Here is a 16,279-nt window from a genome sequence, read left to right as displayed (position 1 = left end):
TCAATCATCCGAATCTATTCGTCTAAGATCTTGGTTTTTGACTTTTAGACACTTGTCCGTAAAGCCGCTTGCGCTATAGTTACACTACTTGTTTTTCTTAGTTACCACTTAAACCTAATTTTGAAAAAAACTACTTCACTTGTTAAAAGTCAAAAATTTAATTCCTGATTAAATTAATTGATGCTTAAAAGTAGTTTAAACTTTGAATAATATGTTACGAACCTACTATGATCAAAGTTAAAGTCAATTCAAATTGGGTAAGTGTTATTGTACACTTTCAGATTGTCAAACAATGATGTAGTGGTGATAATTAACTAAGTTAACTTAAAACTAAAGCTACAAGGGTTCCAAACACGCCCAAGGCTAAGAAGGGCCCTGAGTCTGATCTAGATCTATGTTTTCGGGTTTTTTCGGCAACTCAGTATTAGTATTCCTGTTATATTCCTATTATAGTTTTTTCTGAGGCTTTTATAAAAATAAAGTCGACGAATTAAGCGCGTTCTTCGAATGCAGAGGCAAATGTCAAAATGTTGTTTACGTACAAAAGCAGTCAGTAATTAATTCGGCTGTCCCATCAATCGGTTTCTTTTTGTTTATTGCTTGATGCCTCCCATGTGGTGGACTCATGATTCGTGAGACTGTATCGATACGGAGTTTATACCTACTTAATGATCTAAATCTGAAGGATCTACTTTATAGGACTTAGGAGAACCTAACAATGGTCGGCATCATTATTATTTTTTAAAAGTGGTCTTCGGCTAAACACTTCTTATTATTTTTGAGAAGTGCTTCGTAGTGGGCCGCCATGAGATGCTGAGCCTGACTACGACGTTACGTGTCTTATAACTTTATAGTATACCTACAAATACCTACCTACCTGTGTACCTATACTCTATCTGCAGAAAAAAGTTAGTAAGTATAGCGCTCTCTCTGTTACGCAATCCCATAAAAATGAAAGAGATACATACAATCTGGGATTTTTAGTCACCAATCAATCACATTACATGTTTTCAAAACACATTCGAAATTCAATTAGTTTTTTTTTTCAAAAAACATTTGCAATTTTATTGGGAAGGTACCTACATAAACATAGGTTCGTTTGTGATTAGTTGATGAGTCACAAGTGTAAATTAAAAAATAACACAAGTGAAGGTTACAGCAACTAGAAAAGAGCTGATAACTTTCAAACGGCTGAACCGATTTTTTTGGATTATAGCTAAGAACACTCTCGATCAAGCTACCTTTCAAACAAAAAAAACTAATTTAAAATCGGTTCATTAGTTTAGGCGCTACGGTGCCACAGACAGATACACAGATACACACGTCAAACTTATAACACCCCTCCTTTTGGGTCGGGGGTTAAAAATGGTTTGGGCCCACTGAGATTTTTGTCTCTGTCATTTGTATGGAATTACATAACAAAGAAAGGGCTATACTAACTTCTTTTCGCAGATAGAGTACCTATAGGTAGTTTAGGTACTTCCTCATTTACCTACTGATAATTTTCTGGCACACTTTCAATTACCAGGAAACTAGCGGGCACAGCGAGTGATGCGGTTGACAAAGCCGCTAAATTAATAAGCGGCCGGGTCAACGACCGCCTGAAGTTCGGAGATAACATCTGTGCCCCGGGATGCTGTGCATGTGCAATAGACATGTTACACACCGTAGAAATGTTGAATAGAAAAATAATTTTAGTGAGTAAAGTAAGTTTTGCCTGCGACGTATCTACGCCTCATTCACATTTACACTTCACAGAGTTCACACTTGGAATTTTGTTAATTTTAGTGTTCCGTACCCGAAGACCCGATGGGTGCCAATGGGACCCACCCTCCACTGTCCGTCCGTCCGTCCGTCCGTCCGTCTATCGTCAGCGGGCCGTATCTCGTGAACCACAATCGGTAGAGAGCTGAAATTTTCATAGAATGTGCATTTATCTTACTGCTAGAACAACAAATAAAAAAAAAAAAAAATGGCTGCCATGAAAATTTGAAAAAATTTAAATGTTATTTTTTTATACGGAACCCTTCGTGTGAGAGTCTGACTAGCACTTGACCGATTTTTTCCGGATCGTGATTTTAATTAAGTACGGTGAAAAGAGAGTGAAATCTAGAATGGTCAATGGTAGGCATCCTATATGATCAGCAATTGATCTAAATAAAGACTTCTGTTCTATTATTATTTATAGGAATCTAAATAATTTGTAGCGCAATTGCTCAACAGGTCCTCATAGTGCTTTACGAATTACGATCGCGCATAAATTAATATTTGGCCGAGATACTTCGAAGTTCAACTGAATAGTCAGGGCTGTCTATGAGCCTTTTCACACTACCTACTTTTTAAAATCTGATTAAGTATTTTATTTTTTAAGGGGCTTTTATAGGTGACCTAGGTTTATGCCAGCCCCATCGCATCGTTGCAAACTAACTTATAACTATAGTTATATTATCTAAAACTATAACAATTTGAGAGAATAACTAACTTTATACAATTTCATTGCCGAAAAACTCAAAGGTTTGCTTAAAATTATAATATAGTTGAAAATTTCATAATACTTGTTGTACCTACGATGTCGCATCGCAAGAACGTTGTATACTTCAGTCACCTCAGTGTGATTACTATGTAAATTCCCACGATGCGATGTGCGTTGTCGTAGAATATTACTATGCGATGTCGCACCGCATGTATTGTGAAAGGGTCATGCCAAAAATATTCTATTTCGTGAACTCTACCAGAGATATTGAGATGATTCCCATGTAAATTCCCACGATGCGAGGTGCGTTGTCGTGGAATTTCACTCTGCGATGTCGCACCGCAAGTATTGTGAAAAGGTCATACCAAATATCTTCTATTTTGCCAACTCTACCAACAGAGATTTCTATCTAGGTTGGTAGATTATTTTCACCATTAAGTGGTAACCCTGGTACTCATTACCTCGTGAATGCCATTGTTCTAAATATTTAATATTCATTAGAGAATGTGTACCTATTTGAGGACAACACGTGGACTCGAGAGGACGTCAAACTTAGGAGTTCTATAGTTTCTCTGAAATTGGAAAATTAAAGAGTTCCCGGATTTTTAAATAAACTCCCACGCAGACGAAATCGCGATCATCATCTAGTTAAGCCTCAATAGCTCAACGGTTATAGGAGCGGACTGAAATCCGAAAGGTCGCCGGTTCAAACCCCCCACCCCCCCCTCCCCCCCCGTTGCATTATTGTCGTACCCACTCCTAGCACAAGCTTAACGCTTAGTTGGAGGGGAAAGGGGAATGTTAGTCATGATTAAAAATGACTAATATTCTTTATAAAACAAAAGATAAAAAGTTATTTCAAGACATACCTACATAATGAGTACCTACATACCTAATTATTATGATTAAACGGAATGCGCATTGTGATCAGATTGATTTTAATTGATTTGAACCCTCAACCTCCTCATTCTAATTTCTAACATTATTTACCAAACAGCTTATCCCCACGATGTTGTTAGCGTGGGTTGAACAAATTTTAATTTGTTCAACCTATTTCTATTCTATTTCTATTTGACTACCTAGGGGTTGAATTTTCAAAAATCCTTTCTTAGCGGATTCTACGTCATAATAGTTAGCTATCTGCTTGCCATTTTTCATCCCGATCCGTCCCCGTCCTGTCAGTCAGTCAGTCAGTCAGTCAAACCCTACTGCACCCTAACTCTGTCTCTATAGATCAAAAGTTCTTGACTATATTGTACCAGCTACACGATACACTATCTAGCGGTGAAGTATGGTAGGCTTTCACTGGTTGTGGTTACTGCTAGTAGTAGGTACTTGGTATTACTGAATTCACAGAGATGGCGTTGTTTCCATAAAGAAAGACAAGATCACAAAGAAGCAAAAGTGCAGGCTCTGCAGCTCAAAGACCCATCGCCGGCACACTACTGAACACGGGTTTTCTCTCAGAATGAGAAGGGTTTAGACACACACACACACACACACACACACACACACACACACACACACTGACCGAGTGCGAATTGGCAGACTTCACATACCTTTGAGAACATTATGGCTCGAACTCTCAGCTATGCAGGTTTCCTCACGATGTTTCTTTCACGTTGAGGCAAGTGATATTTACGAGTAATATTTAAAAGGTACATAGGTAACTCCGAAAAGTTACGAGGTGTATGGCCAGGTCGAACCCCCGATCTCCTGAATAGGAGGACGTCTTAACCACTAGGCTATCAACACTTATTACCGCACTGTGCTAAAGTGCTTAAAGTACACGACAGATCGAGATGGCAATCGGGGTATAAGGCGAGAGGATGCCGCACGTCACCCGCGCTATCCCGCATCGGGTTTTAAGCGCGGTGGGGGTTGTGCGGGTGTGCGGGGTGTTGCACCCCGATTGCCATCTCGACCGGTCGCGTACTATACGTACTCTACTGTTCCAAATTCAAATAAATCATTAGTCAACAACACTCGTTCATTCCGACAAAGACTATAAAGTCAAGGAAGTAGTTACGCCGACGATATAAGAGGCACATTGAGTTGAGGTAGGCAGCGCTAAATAGCAATAGCGAATGTTCTGAAAGTGTTTTGTTGTCGGAGGGCAGAGGGCCGGAGGGACGTTGTGGTGCGAGGGCAAAGAAAGGCCGATGAATTAGGTGGCAGCGACGTCGCGGCCCAGCACGGCTTCATTATGGAATAATGGCGGCTGAACTGATGTTCCTGAAATAATGTACTGAATGAAACCTTTTGAACGCCACAGGACCGTTTCTGCGAATGATTTTTTGTATATTTTCTTGATCCTCTAGTTTTTTCTAGATCTTTTCACAGATCATTTGCGGCTGGTAGTGATTTGCAACTGGCCATGACCATGGTCATTATCGGAGTCTGAACCACCCTGAGGTCTGTTGCACAGATAGCCACTGAATCGACTTGTGGGGTTTTATCCAGCGATGGTCTTTCAACGCTGCATTTTGTAGTGCGTTCAAGCAACTTCATTCAAGTCCTTCAGAAATCTGTGTCCATCTTTTGCCTTAGAACTGTCTACCTTAAACCGAAAACCTCCATGAAAAATCTCATAACTCTAAAACTGTGTTGTTTATCAGTGAGTCAGATTAACCTTTTATTTGTAGCCCAGCCTTACAAGGCTCATTAGCATTATAAAGTATTGTGATTTCAAAGAAAAAGAAATTGAAGTTCGATTAAACAATCTTGTAATCAGTCCGTCCCAGTCTGAAAGGCAGCGCGGGGCGTGCGCGGCGCGTGCCTGACACCGACCTCGTGGGCCAAACAAACCTTCAGTCTTGTTCCGATACCTCTCCTAACTCACCAAGCCCCCTAAAACCAAAGTTTTAAACCTCCTACAATCGGTACCTTAGACTCGAGTCTCGTGTGAAAAAGTGTCTGAAAAAAAGACTTTAATATTCGATGTTAACGCTGATTTAGTTATTGTATCTATAACCGTTATTTATATAAGTTTAATTACTTAAACTAATTTTATTCTGAATTCAATCGTTTAAAGGAGTGAAAGTAATTTATCAATTCTGCGGAATTCTTTGTTTAGGTTTTTAAACCACGGCATAGGTATAAACTTATGATCTCAAAAAATGGAACATCCGTTGTTTTTTTTTCTTTTATATTGTATTGTTAGTGTTAGAGATTATTTTTGTGTGATAGTAAAAAGCCTATAATCATGAATGGTGGCAGAGCTGATGCATCCACCTCTACCGATGATGTAAAGGTATGATGTATAAGTTTCTTAAGTTTAAAGATAGATTCTGAATCCAGATCAACTTTGTTATTCAAGTTTAATCTATTGGCTTACCTAGTTATCGCAAACTTCTGCTAATGCAAGAGAATCATAAGGCCACTTCTGTATAGCTCTTTATTGATGGTTGGATTCATGTTGGCTATTTGAACTTTATTAGTAGCTGCCATATATAAAACTCTACATATTTCCTAGTACTCATCCAGTAATTTTTTTTGAATTCTAGTAAATGTTTTCAGGGACGGCCACTCTGCCTGTTCTACTTCACGCATCCTTTCGGGGTCCTATCTCCAGAGCCGCCCACGGTTACCGTGGCACCGCAAAACATCGCGCGTACTTACGTCAACATGGAACCCGTCCCACCATTCTGGACCTCATCCTCTTCCCCAGGATATGACACCACATCTACACGTCCAAGCTATGACCTCGGGAATGCAACAGTTCACAGAAACCCCATCAACCTAGTTCGGAACTATGAATTGGATTTTAGAAGAGATTCCGTCTCTTCATCACTATTTTCGAGTGATATGTGGTTCAGTTCAAGTGCCAGCTCCAGATTTGGGTGTGAGAGACGCGTTGTTCCATACAATAGGATATTACCACCGCTCCAGTTGCCTACTCCTCGAGATTTACCGTTGGATTTCGACAGTTCGGACGATGTTTGGCCAAAAAAGTGTTTGAATCCTGGAAAATTTTCTTTACCCCCAATCGAGTTGCCCGTGAGTGGTGTGAGCGAGGATTTCTTTGATGATAAAGTGTCAGTGTGTGATAGTGAAACATTTAAGAGACATCGACGTGTGTTTGGAGTTAGGAAGCAGAGACGGAGGACGCGAGCTGGCAGTGTCAGAAGGATGATCACGTATCTCATCCAGCGAAACGTCAGAGGTACGTTTCTTCTAGTTCCTAAATCCTTTATTTAACTCTATCAAACAGTCAATGGATAGGCTTGCTTGTTTTTAACCCCCGATTCAAAAAGAGGGGTGTTATAAGTTTGACGCGTGTATCTATGTATCTGTCTGTGGTATCGTAGCTCTAAACTAATGAACCGATTTTAATTTAGTTTTTTTGTTTGGAAGGTGGCCTCATCGAGAGTGTTCTTAGCTTTAATCCAAGAAAATCGGCTCAGCCGTTTGAAAGTTATCAGCTCTTTTCTAATTACTGTAACCTTCACTTGTCGGGGGTGCTATAAATTTTTAATTTACACTTGTACGTTGATAAATCGGCCTTTAGTATTATTTATTTTGTTACATATCTATCTATCAATATAACTGTGTAATCTGTTCAGTGACTCTGAAGTTTTGTTATTATAATAAAATCTACAAGAAAAAAAAATATCCCGCGTGGATTTCGGTTTTTTTTAAAATCCCGTAGGAACTCTTTGATTTTACGGGATAAAAAGTAGCCTGTGTCCTTCCCCGGGATGTACCTATCCCAAATCTGTACCTTTCATTAAAATCGGTTCAGCGGTTGGGCCGTGAAAACGTAGCAGACAGACAGACAGACACACTTTCGCATTTATAATATTAGTATGGATTTAAACCAGCGTGAAATTCGGGTAAGTAAAGCTATTTTACTGGTTCCATTCAACCGATTTCATCCAGCAACATGAAACAGTTTAGTATTTTATAGTACAGGCAAAAAAAAAAGATTCCGACGAATTGAGAACCTCCTCCTTTTTTGGAAGTCGGTTAAAAAACTTTCTTTTCGGTGCCAGGTCACAACTATTATCCTAGCACCTTGAGACGCTATCGTCTATCGGTTTTTGAACTATGTTCCCTACCCATTGCCACTTCAGCTTCGCAACCCCTGAGCGTTAGATGGAATTCGGGTAGGTAGGTATCTCTAGAGTTTCATTAATTGTTCGTCCCATTTGGAAGAAATTATTTGTGCTTTTTATTGCGATCGATTCATTGTATTTGAAAATGAAACAGAAAAGCTAATAAATACAATTTTGTAATAAAAAAATAACATTTAACACAAAAAAGGTTTACAAAAAATATATTTTTCTTTTCCTTAGGTTAGCGATCTCATTTTTAACAGAACATAATATCGAAACGATGGAATGGACTAACTTAAATCTTTTAAATTACCGAAATTTTCAACTTAAATATTATAATATTTACTTTTAAATTAATTTAAATACATAAATAACTATTACAGCTGTTAATACAATTTCTAATCTAAAATACCGGTCTAAACATATTTAATTAATATTCCATTCATAATGTTTCCTGCTAATAAGGACAGCATTTAGACCAATTTATTAACTCAATTCAATTTAGTTTAGTTTAGAGATTTTGTACAACAAAAAAAAAAGATTCTGACGAATTGAGAACCTTCTCCTTTTTGGAAGTCGGTTAAAAACTAGCCACAATGACTTCTTGTCTTGTTGCATTTTAGATGAAAACAATAATAACAATCAATTCAGCCAGTGTTCCCTACTATAATCTTTTCTTCCAGTCTATCAGAATGTATGCGTCTATTACTGGACATCCAAGGCCTTTCCAAGAGCGCGCCACCAAACAAGGACCTCCGCCTTCCTCATTCACCCTCTCCCCGCCACCTTCTTCAGGTCATTGGTCCAGCGGGCTGAAGGCGTCCCTCACTGCGCTTACCGGTACGCGGTCTCCACTCGAGAACACGTCTGCCCCATCGGCCGTCGGTTCTGCGACAGACATGAGCTGCCCATTGCCACTTCAGCTTGCTAATCCTTAGAGCTATGTCGGTCACTTTTGTTCTTCTGGGAATTTCCTCGTTCCAGATTTTATCCCTGAGAGTAATATCTACCTACCTGAGAGTAACATAGCTCACTCCACAGCGCTTTGAGGGGTTTTATTAGTTTGTCCACACATCTTGTATATCTTATCTTAAAATCAACTCAGGTATTTATCTAATCAGAATTATCAGCACCATCAGACTCCGAAGCATTGGACTGACTCTCACACTCATCGACATCATCTGTGACCATCTCCACTTTGACGTCATTATAAGCAATATCATCTAAATTATACGACAAGGTATCAGTTACGGAATTACATTCTAGGGAATCAGCGTTGCTTTTATTTCTTCTTATACCTTTAATAACTTTGAGAATTTTAACTTTCGCCTCGAGCTTTTCATCGTCGTTCATTCGTTTGAAAGACGGTACAAGAGACATTAAGAAATGTTTGTCTTCGTCTATTAAATCCTCTATATCTGCTGATCTTGAAGGCATCTCAGGAATTATTACAGAATTTATAGGCATGTGTTTCTCAAGACGTTTCTCTCTTTTAACCTTTCTGTCTTGTTGTTTGTTTGATGATGATCTCTTTGTTGATCTTTTAAAGTACTCGTCGAGTTTAGGTTCGACGGCGGGATCGGATGCTGCATCTCCGGAAGTTGACATATGAGGTAACAGATACAGCATGTGTTTGAAAAAAACGTATGTTTTTTTCTTAATATCTTGACCTTCTCTTATCTTTTTCTCCGTTTCTATTTGTCTTTTGAATGTGTCACGAAGGTTCCGCCATTTCTTCATTAAATCTGTAACTGTAAAGAATTAAATGTTAGGTGGCTCTTGTAAGTTAAAGCTAAAGGTTCTACAAGTTGTACATGGCGGTTTTTAGTGCCCGACTACGGCAAAGCTAAAAGGGGCTATGATTTTAACAATAATATGTCTGTATATATGTATGTATGTTTGTTCCACCATAGCGCCTAAATTACTGGGCAGATTTTGTGAATGAGGTATCAATCAATTCGTTATTATAGCCCGGGTGACATAGGCTAGGTTCATTTTATGCGAAAAAACTCGATCTGAAGGATTCGACTTCGCCATTTCGAAGATTAGCTGGGAAAACTCATATTATAATTTGTAAAATGAGACAAACAGACAGACAAATCCATAGGTTAATCCTACTAATATTATAAAGAGGTAAAGTTTGTAAAATCGTTTGTAGGAGGTAATCTCTGGAACTACTGAACCGATTTTGAAAATTCTTTAACCAATAAAAAACTTTTTTTTTTATTATTCACTATAGGTAACCGCTTGACCACAATCACACCTGATGGAAAGTGATGATGTGGTCTAAGATGGGACGCGTTTACCCAGAAGGTGCCTATTCACTCTTGTTTTAAACTACATTATTCCTGAATCTATATTATATTTTAGTCTAAAAAATTAGAGATCCCTATGAAAATTGTAATAAGCTACCCGTGCGAAGCCGGGGCGTGTCGCTAGTTACCAAGTTACCTATAAATTACTATACAGCTACCGAGTAATCGACAGATCAGACACAGACAAATATTTAAAAAAAAATATTCAGATACAAATTGGCCTTGAATGCAATCTGGTGGTAAATTGATGATACACTCTAAGGAAGTGGGCTAACCTGGAAGCTGGAAGGCTTATGGCAGTTTTTATTTAACCCATACCTATTCCTTTATTTATTGGTATATTATCTAGATTGATCTTACCTTTGGATTCCTTCTCCCAATCAGTGTAAGTTTCCCAATCAGTGAACAGCTTCTTTGCTATTTCGTGCCACACTTTATTCTTGAAGTGATGGTTTGTTCTGTCCGGATTGTCCTTCACGTATATAACCGGCCATTTTTGCACTTCCTGGATTAAACTTAAAGGATGTATTTCCTCTAAAATCTTCTTACTTTTCGTGCCCATCGATAAATTTGCTGTTTATTTTTATTTTTAAAACTCGCGGGCTTAGATTTGTTTTCTCTCTCCTTCGTTGGAGCAAGAGCGAGATAAAAACAAACGTCACACAATGCCAAGTTATCACATCGTGACGTGTGACGCCGAATGTAGACGAATACGCACGAAAGTTTTTAATGCACTTTTCATAACACAATACAAAATTTTCGCTCAATTTTTATTTAAACATCACAAAACTTGTAAGATTAAACACGAGTAAACTGTTAATTCGGTGTTAAAACCACAAAACACTGATGAATGACTGGTTTTACTTGTTACACCAGCTATGCGCTTGGTCGGTTTGCGTGTGTTCGTGACGGCACGGTGCGATGACATACGAAACGAAGCGAGGCGAGGCGAGGTTGCCCCTCTTCCCCTCGTTTCTCCCTCGCGTAACGCATTCATCCGCAATCGACCGTTCCGAATCAGGGCTCAGGGTCTTTCCAAAGATAACACTTAGTAACTGCATCGTAAGATCTCTTTAGATAGTATAAATCCTCCTCAGCCAGCTGTAGGTAGGTAGAGATCTTGTAGATGGGAAGGCAGGTACCTTCCGTATTTCATCCTACCTAATTAGGTAAGAAGCTTGCCTTAGATCTATCATAATACCTACCTACTTACCTAATTAACAGGTACTTCACACTATAATATTATAAAGGCGAAAGTTTGTGTATGTATGTGTGTATGTTTGTTACTCCTTCACGCAAAAACTACTAGACGGATTTGGCTGAAATTTGAAATGGGAGTAAATAATATCCTGGATTAGCACAGAGGCTACTTTTTATCCCGGAAAATCAAAGAGTTCCCACGGGATTTCAAAAACCTAAATCCACGCGAGCGAAGTCGCGGGCATCGCCTAGAATTATAATAAATAATGATGATACTTAAGCTTCTAAATATTTTTAAAATATGTATCAATTTTACGCATCCGATTTTTTCGTTTTTTCAGTTTCCAAACAAAGTACCTACTCTGTGGTTTCCATGTTTAGCTAAGCTAAGTTTCCCAAAAATTTTAAAAATGTAGTTAGTCAGCTTAGCGCCATCTTTTGTGTAAGCAAGAAAGCATGAAACGAAGAATATTAGTTCCTAGGTGATTGATAGATGGCGCTTCTAAAAATATTATCTTTCAGAAATAATTTTAGAAATTCTTGAAAGAAATGCACAATTTTTCGAAATATAAGTTACCTAAAATAGGAATGATACTACCTTGACATTTAATATTAGCTTATGTGGACCATAGACCTATTAGTTTTTACGATGTACCTAGTAGGCTAGGCTACGAAACTGTTTCGGCCACCCATAGACCTAGAGGCCAGCATAATAAATCATGCCTAGTGTACCCAGTACCTAGGTACCAAAAGTTAATTTAGTTGGCTTGCTTATATAAAAACTAAAAATGTTTTTCATACTATTCTCTGACTATTCTATAGAAACGTCAAATGACCAAATTATACGTGCGAGAATGTAGGTAGACGCAAAGTATCACCACTTACACAGTTGATAAGCTCATCCGGCCATTGCTGATCTTTGTATAGGCAGAGTGAACTAGAGTGAGAGAACTCTCGGTTTGAGCTTGAATCAACGTTCCATGTGTTTCAATTTTCCAAGTAGGATAACTATACCCATCGTATGAAAGGCCTTTACCTGTATATTCTAAAAACGATTCCTATTTATTTTTATGCATAATAGTTTTTGATTTATCGTGCAAAATGTCGGAAAAATTACCCGAGTACGGAACCCTCAGTGCGCGAGTTTGACTCGCACTTGGCCGCTTTTTCTCAATCTTGTAAGTTGCTAACTTTGAATTCAAAATTAGCAACATATTTTTGACTTAGGTTAGAACTTGACGAATTGCGATAATCGCAATGTGGTAGTCGGTTAGTCACATCTTCCGTGCTAGCCCCCCTGGGACCGGGTCGTGCCACGGTCATTGATGTGACTGATATCATTATAAACGCCAATTGACATGAGACCAGCCCGAATGAAACAATGAGTGATGGGCGTGGACTGGAAACACTCCTTTACATCGTGATAAATATCTTCATAATATTATAGTACCAATATAACTACCTAGCTTGCTACCTAGCAGATAAACAAGTTTTGAAGACCAAAGAATCTACTCCTACTATGTGCTACTTAGATACCTACCTAATATCTCTACCAACTGACTCAGTATCATCATCATCATCATCGCGAATAGAGTCCAAAGGTCTTGTAGGTTAAGTCTCTTGTAGGGACTTCCACAAGCCACGATCTGGCGCAGCCTGGCTCCCTGCGAATCGTTTAACTCATCGTTTGAGTCGGCTGTCCTCGCTCAATACACTATAACAAGTGTAAATTAAAAAATAACACCCCCGACAAGTGAAGGTTACAGTTACTAGAAAAGAGCTGATAACTTTCAAACGGCTGAACCGATTTTCTGGGATTATAGCTAAGAACACTCTCGATCAAGCCACCTTTCAAATAAAAAAAAACTAAATTAAAATTGGTTCATTAGTTTACGAGCTACGATGCAACAGACAGATACACAGATACACACGTCAAACTTATAACACCCCTCTTTTTGGGTCGGGGGTTAAAAAGAACTTTCCATATGATTTCCTCCTTCCAGGAGAATTCATTTTCAAAAGGGAGTGTTTTCCTTTACCGCTTACGGAAAGGAAATGTTCTCCCTTTTGGAAGGAATCGCTTTTGAAAAAAATATCTAAAGGAATTTCAGGAAATTACCTTGCGTGTTCTGAATTTCTGATACGCACTTGATCAGATTTTTCCACGACTGCCCAGAAAAAGGAGTATAATTTTTTCAGAGTTCATGAAAGTTTTTATTCCACCATCAGGTAAGTACTTCTAAATGCTTAACAGATTTGGATGTAGATTGTAGACCGTATATATTGATTCGAGAGGTCTTACTTTATCTCGAATAACACTGGATATAATTTTTTGAAAAAAATGAATATCGTGGCCGAATGGCGCCATTTTCAAATAGGAATTTTTTTTTAAATAAGTTCAAGTTTTAGCAGTGTAACGCCACGCCGCCTCAGCCAATCGCAACGCGCCAACGCCAAGCAGACTATCCGAGTCAAGCCAAGCTGGCCAATCACCGCCTGTTACAGCCGATAACCGCCAAGACGGCCAATCATAGCCTACTGCCGCCATGACAGCCAATCAACGCCAGCGCCATTGACAGCCGAACGCAACTCCGCCACCACTGCCGAATGCCTTCGGTGGGGATAACGCCATATAAAGCTATGCGAGCTCACTTTTAGGATTATTGTTCTATCGTACGCATTGTAAGCTGAAACTATGTCCATTTGTGTAAACAAGTGTAAATTATATAAATAGTAACAAAGTAACAATAGTAATAAAGCAATGAGTGATTTGTATTAGTGTGTTTAGTGAAGTGACATAATAAATTTGGGCGATTATACTGATTTGCTCTTTTTATTTAAACCCACTGTTTCATCTCAGAAGTGGGATTAATAAAGAAAGTTATGATGCATAATCGCGCCAATTAACGAGTCGGCAAAGACATGCCATCTACTTTGTTCATCCGCAAGGATGAAACGAATCATCGTGTAAAAATCAAGCGACAATGAAGATCGTCCACTTCTGGGGCCCGGAAGGTCCTTAGAAGAGTGTCGAACCGGAGGTACATTCATCTGCAGCGTGCATGGTTTCTACGCCCGATGGCAACCTACCCTCAACTTCTACGCGTAATAACTGAGGTATGATCCATCCATTATTCCATTTCTAATCCCGTTTTTAATGATATTGATGCATAGTGTAATGAGGTTGATCGTGTTTGTAACCTCTACTGATGAGATGACCGTGAAAGGTTAATATTGCTAACACTCTGTTTGAGGTTATGAAATTAGTATTAGAGCACGCGGGTTATGATAGGTGGTCATTATACGCTCGCGGATAGTGAATGGTTTGAGTGATAGCTGAAGATAAATATAACTATAATTTGTGGCATATCTGACCGTCAAATAAAGGTTTAGGTTTAAAGATGTTTAATTCTCATAAAAACAAAAAAGTCATTTACATAAGAACTTAATTCTAAGAAAATAAAGTTTACAATATTCGCCATTTAATTAAGTACTCATTCAGCGCATTTGTTGAAGTAATTCGCATTACTCATAGTGTGAGCAGCTAATTCAGTTTTAAATGGATTGAATGAGTGTACATTTTTTTTATGTGTGCAGGTATTTTGATGTACAGTTTAGCTCCTTCATAGGTAAGGGTTTTTCTGCCATAAATTGTTCTAGTTTTGGGTAAGGCAAGGTAACTAGCTCGACCAGTTTTAGTTTTAATTTTTGTAAATGTGATATTTGCGTGTATTGTTTTATTTATAGTTTTCCTAACAAAAATACACGTGTTGTATATATATAACTGATGAAATAATGGCGGTGAATACTAATGCTAAAATTGCAACCGATTGATTTAGTCAACTTTTTATCGAATCAGGTAAAAGCCCGTTCAACCATCCACTTTTCACGTTGCATCTCGCCGAGATACCCGCAATTTGAATTCGCAGTTTAATTCTAGAAAACGTACTTAGTGGGTTAGTAGTAGTGCTTTCCAGTATGTGGAAATTATGACCAAGTGCTACCGGTACGAAAAAGTTAACAAGTAATTCAATAAGTTAAATAATAAAAAATAAAAACTCCCGACTGCAGTTTGCGCTGCATATTTTTCGGCTCTTACATTAAATCGTATAAAATCCACCACATTGATTGTTTAAAGAATTTTATATATCCATTGACACACACGCCATCAAGACGAATGACGTATCATTTATCAAAATCGGTTAAAATTATTGAGTGGTTATGAACTGACGCAAATACATACTGATCAGGAATTAATTTAAAAAAAAAGATCTAGTATATCGGATGGTAACAATAGTTCTCAGACTACCCGAAAATTTCAACCAGAAGTTTTCAAGAAACAAGTTTTGACGCTATTAGTGTTTTTATTTGCACAAGGCTCAGTTATAGTATAAGGTTCTATAAACCTTTAAGGTTATTTTTTTCGCGTCGTCGGTGATATTCCCGCTGCAGTCATACAGACAACACGGGGTACGTGTTGGGTACCTGTAAATTATTTTTAAGGGTACAATAATATCATTTACGTCAGAATCGGTTGATGAACACTTTCAGTGTGCTCAAATCCAGTTTTGCATATAGCATGGCGATCGCAATTTGAATGTAAAATCGAATTGTTTTATGATGTTCACTTTTGAGTTTCTTGTGAAATTGATTTTCATGTGGTTATATGATTGTTATGTAATATGAATATAGATCTTCATAATTGGGGCAGACGTACTTTATGAATCGACTGGGAGCTACTTGTAGTCAAACAATAATATTGTGTTTATCTTTCTTTTCTCGGAATTTTTGGTGAGTTCGTGAAGTGCAAACGTCATCGCCTACGATGGTCACCACTGATGCTTTGCTGTGTGCTGTGTGCCTGATGCCGAGCGCGTCACTGCGAGGCACCACATCGTGGCGCGCTAACGGTGCAGGGTTGCAGCCAATGGGTATCTATAAGCCGCCGCATTGTTGCCTATTTGGGGTGACATAAGCGCTGTTAAGCGTTTATGCTGTATGGTATGACTGTTCTTTTATTTTTACTAAAAGTTAGTGTTTATGAAGTCTGTACGTGTTGTAACTTGTAGTTTAAATCACATTCTTTGAATGATTGAGAGCATAGTAAGTAGATCTTACTCACGGCTTTGGAACTGTCTCGTATAATATACAAGCCAGTGGCACAGCGTATGAGTAAATACAAATAGGTAGTGTAATGTAGGCAGAATTGGGCACTTGGAGGAAACGTAATAATA

The 16,279-nt window shown here is 38.4% G+C and overlaps 2 protein-coding genes across 2 annotated transcripts; one reads left to right on the top strand and one right to left on the bottom strand.

The window, feature by feature from the left end:
* The first annotated feature begins 5,678 nt into the window (after positions 1–5,678).
* LOC123877108 lies at positions 5,679–7,775 on the top strand. Its single transcript, XM_045923614.1, has 3 exons — positions 5,679–5,726; positions 5,993–6,638; positions 7,771–7,775. Exons 1-3 carry the CDS (start codon positions 5,679–5,681, stop codon positions 7,773–7,775), a joined length of 699 nt encoding a protein of 232 aa, XP_045779570.1.
* Positions 7,736–10,860, bottom strand: LOC123876973. Its single transcript, XM_045923442.1, has 2 exons — positions 10,206–10,860; positions 7,736–9,281 (listed from the first exon to the last, which is right to left on the bottom strand). Exons 1-2 carry the CDS (start codon positions 10,405–10,407, stop codon positions 8,644–8,646), a joined length of 840 nt encoding a protein of 279 aa, XP_045779398.1. The 5' UTR covers positions 10,408–10,860; the 3' UTR covers positions 7,736–8,643.
* Positions 10,861–16,279: the final 5,419 nt, after the last annotated feature.

This window comes from Maniola jurtina, chromosome 22 (genome assembly GCF_905333055.1).
Source record: "Maniola jurtina chromosome 22, ilManJurt1.1, whole genome shotgun sequence".
Lineage (NCBI taxonomy): Eukaryota > Metazoa > Arthropoda > Insecta > Lepidoptera > Nymphalidae > Maniola > Maniola jurtina.
Note: the sequence above shows the minus strand (reverse complement) of the source record. Positions and strands in the feature narration are given on the sequence as shown.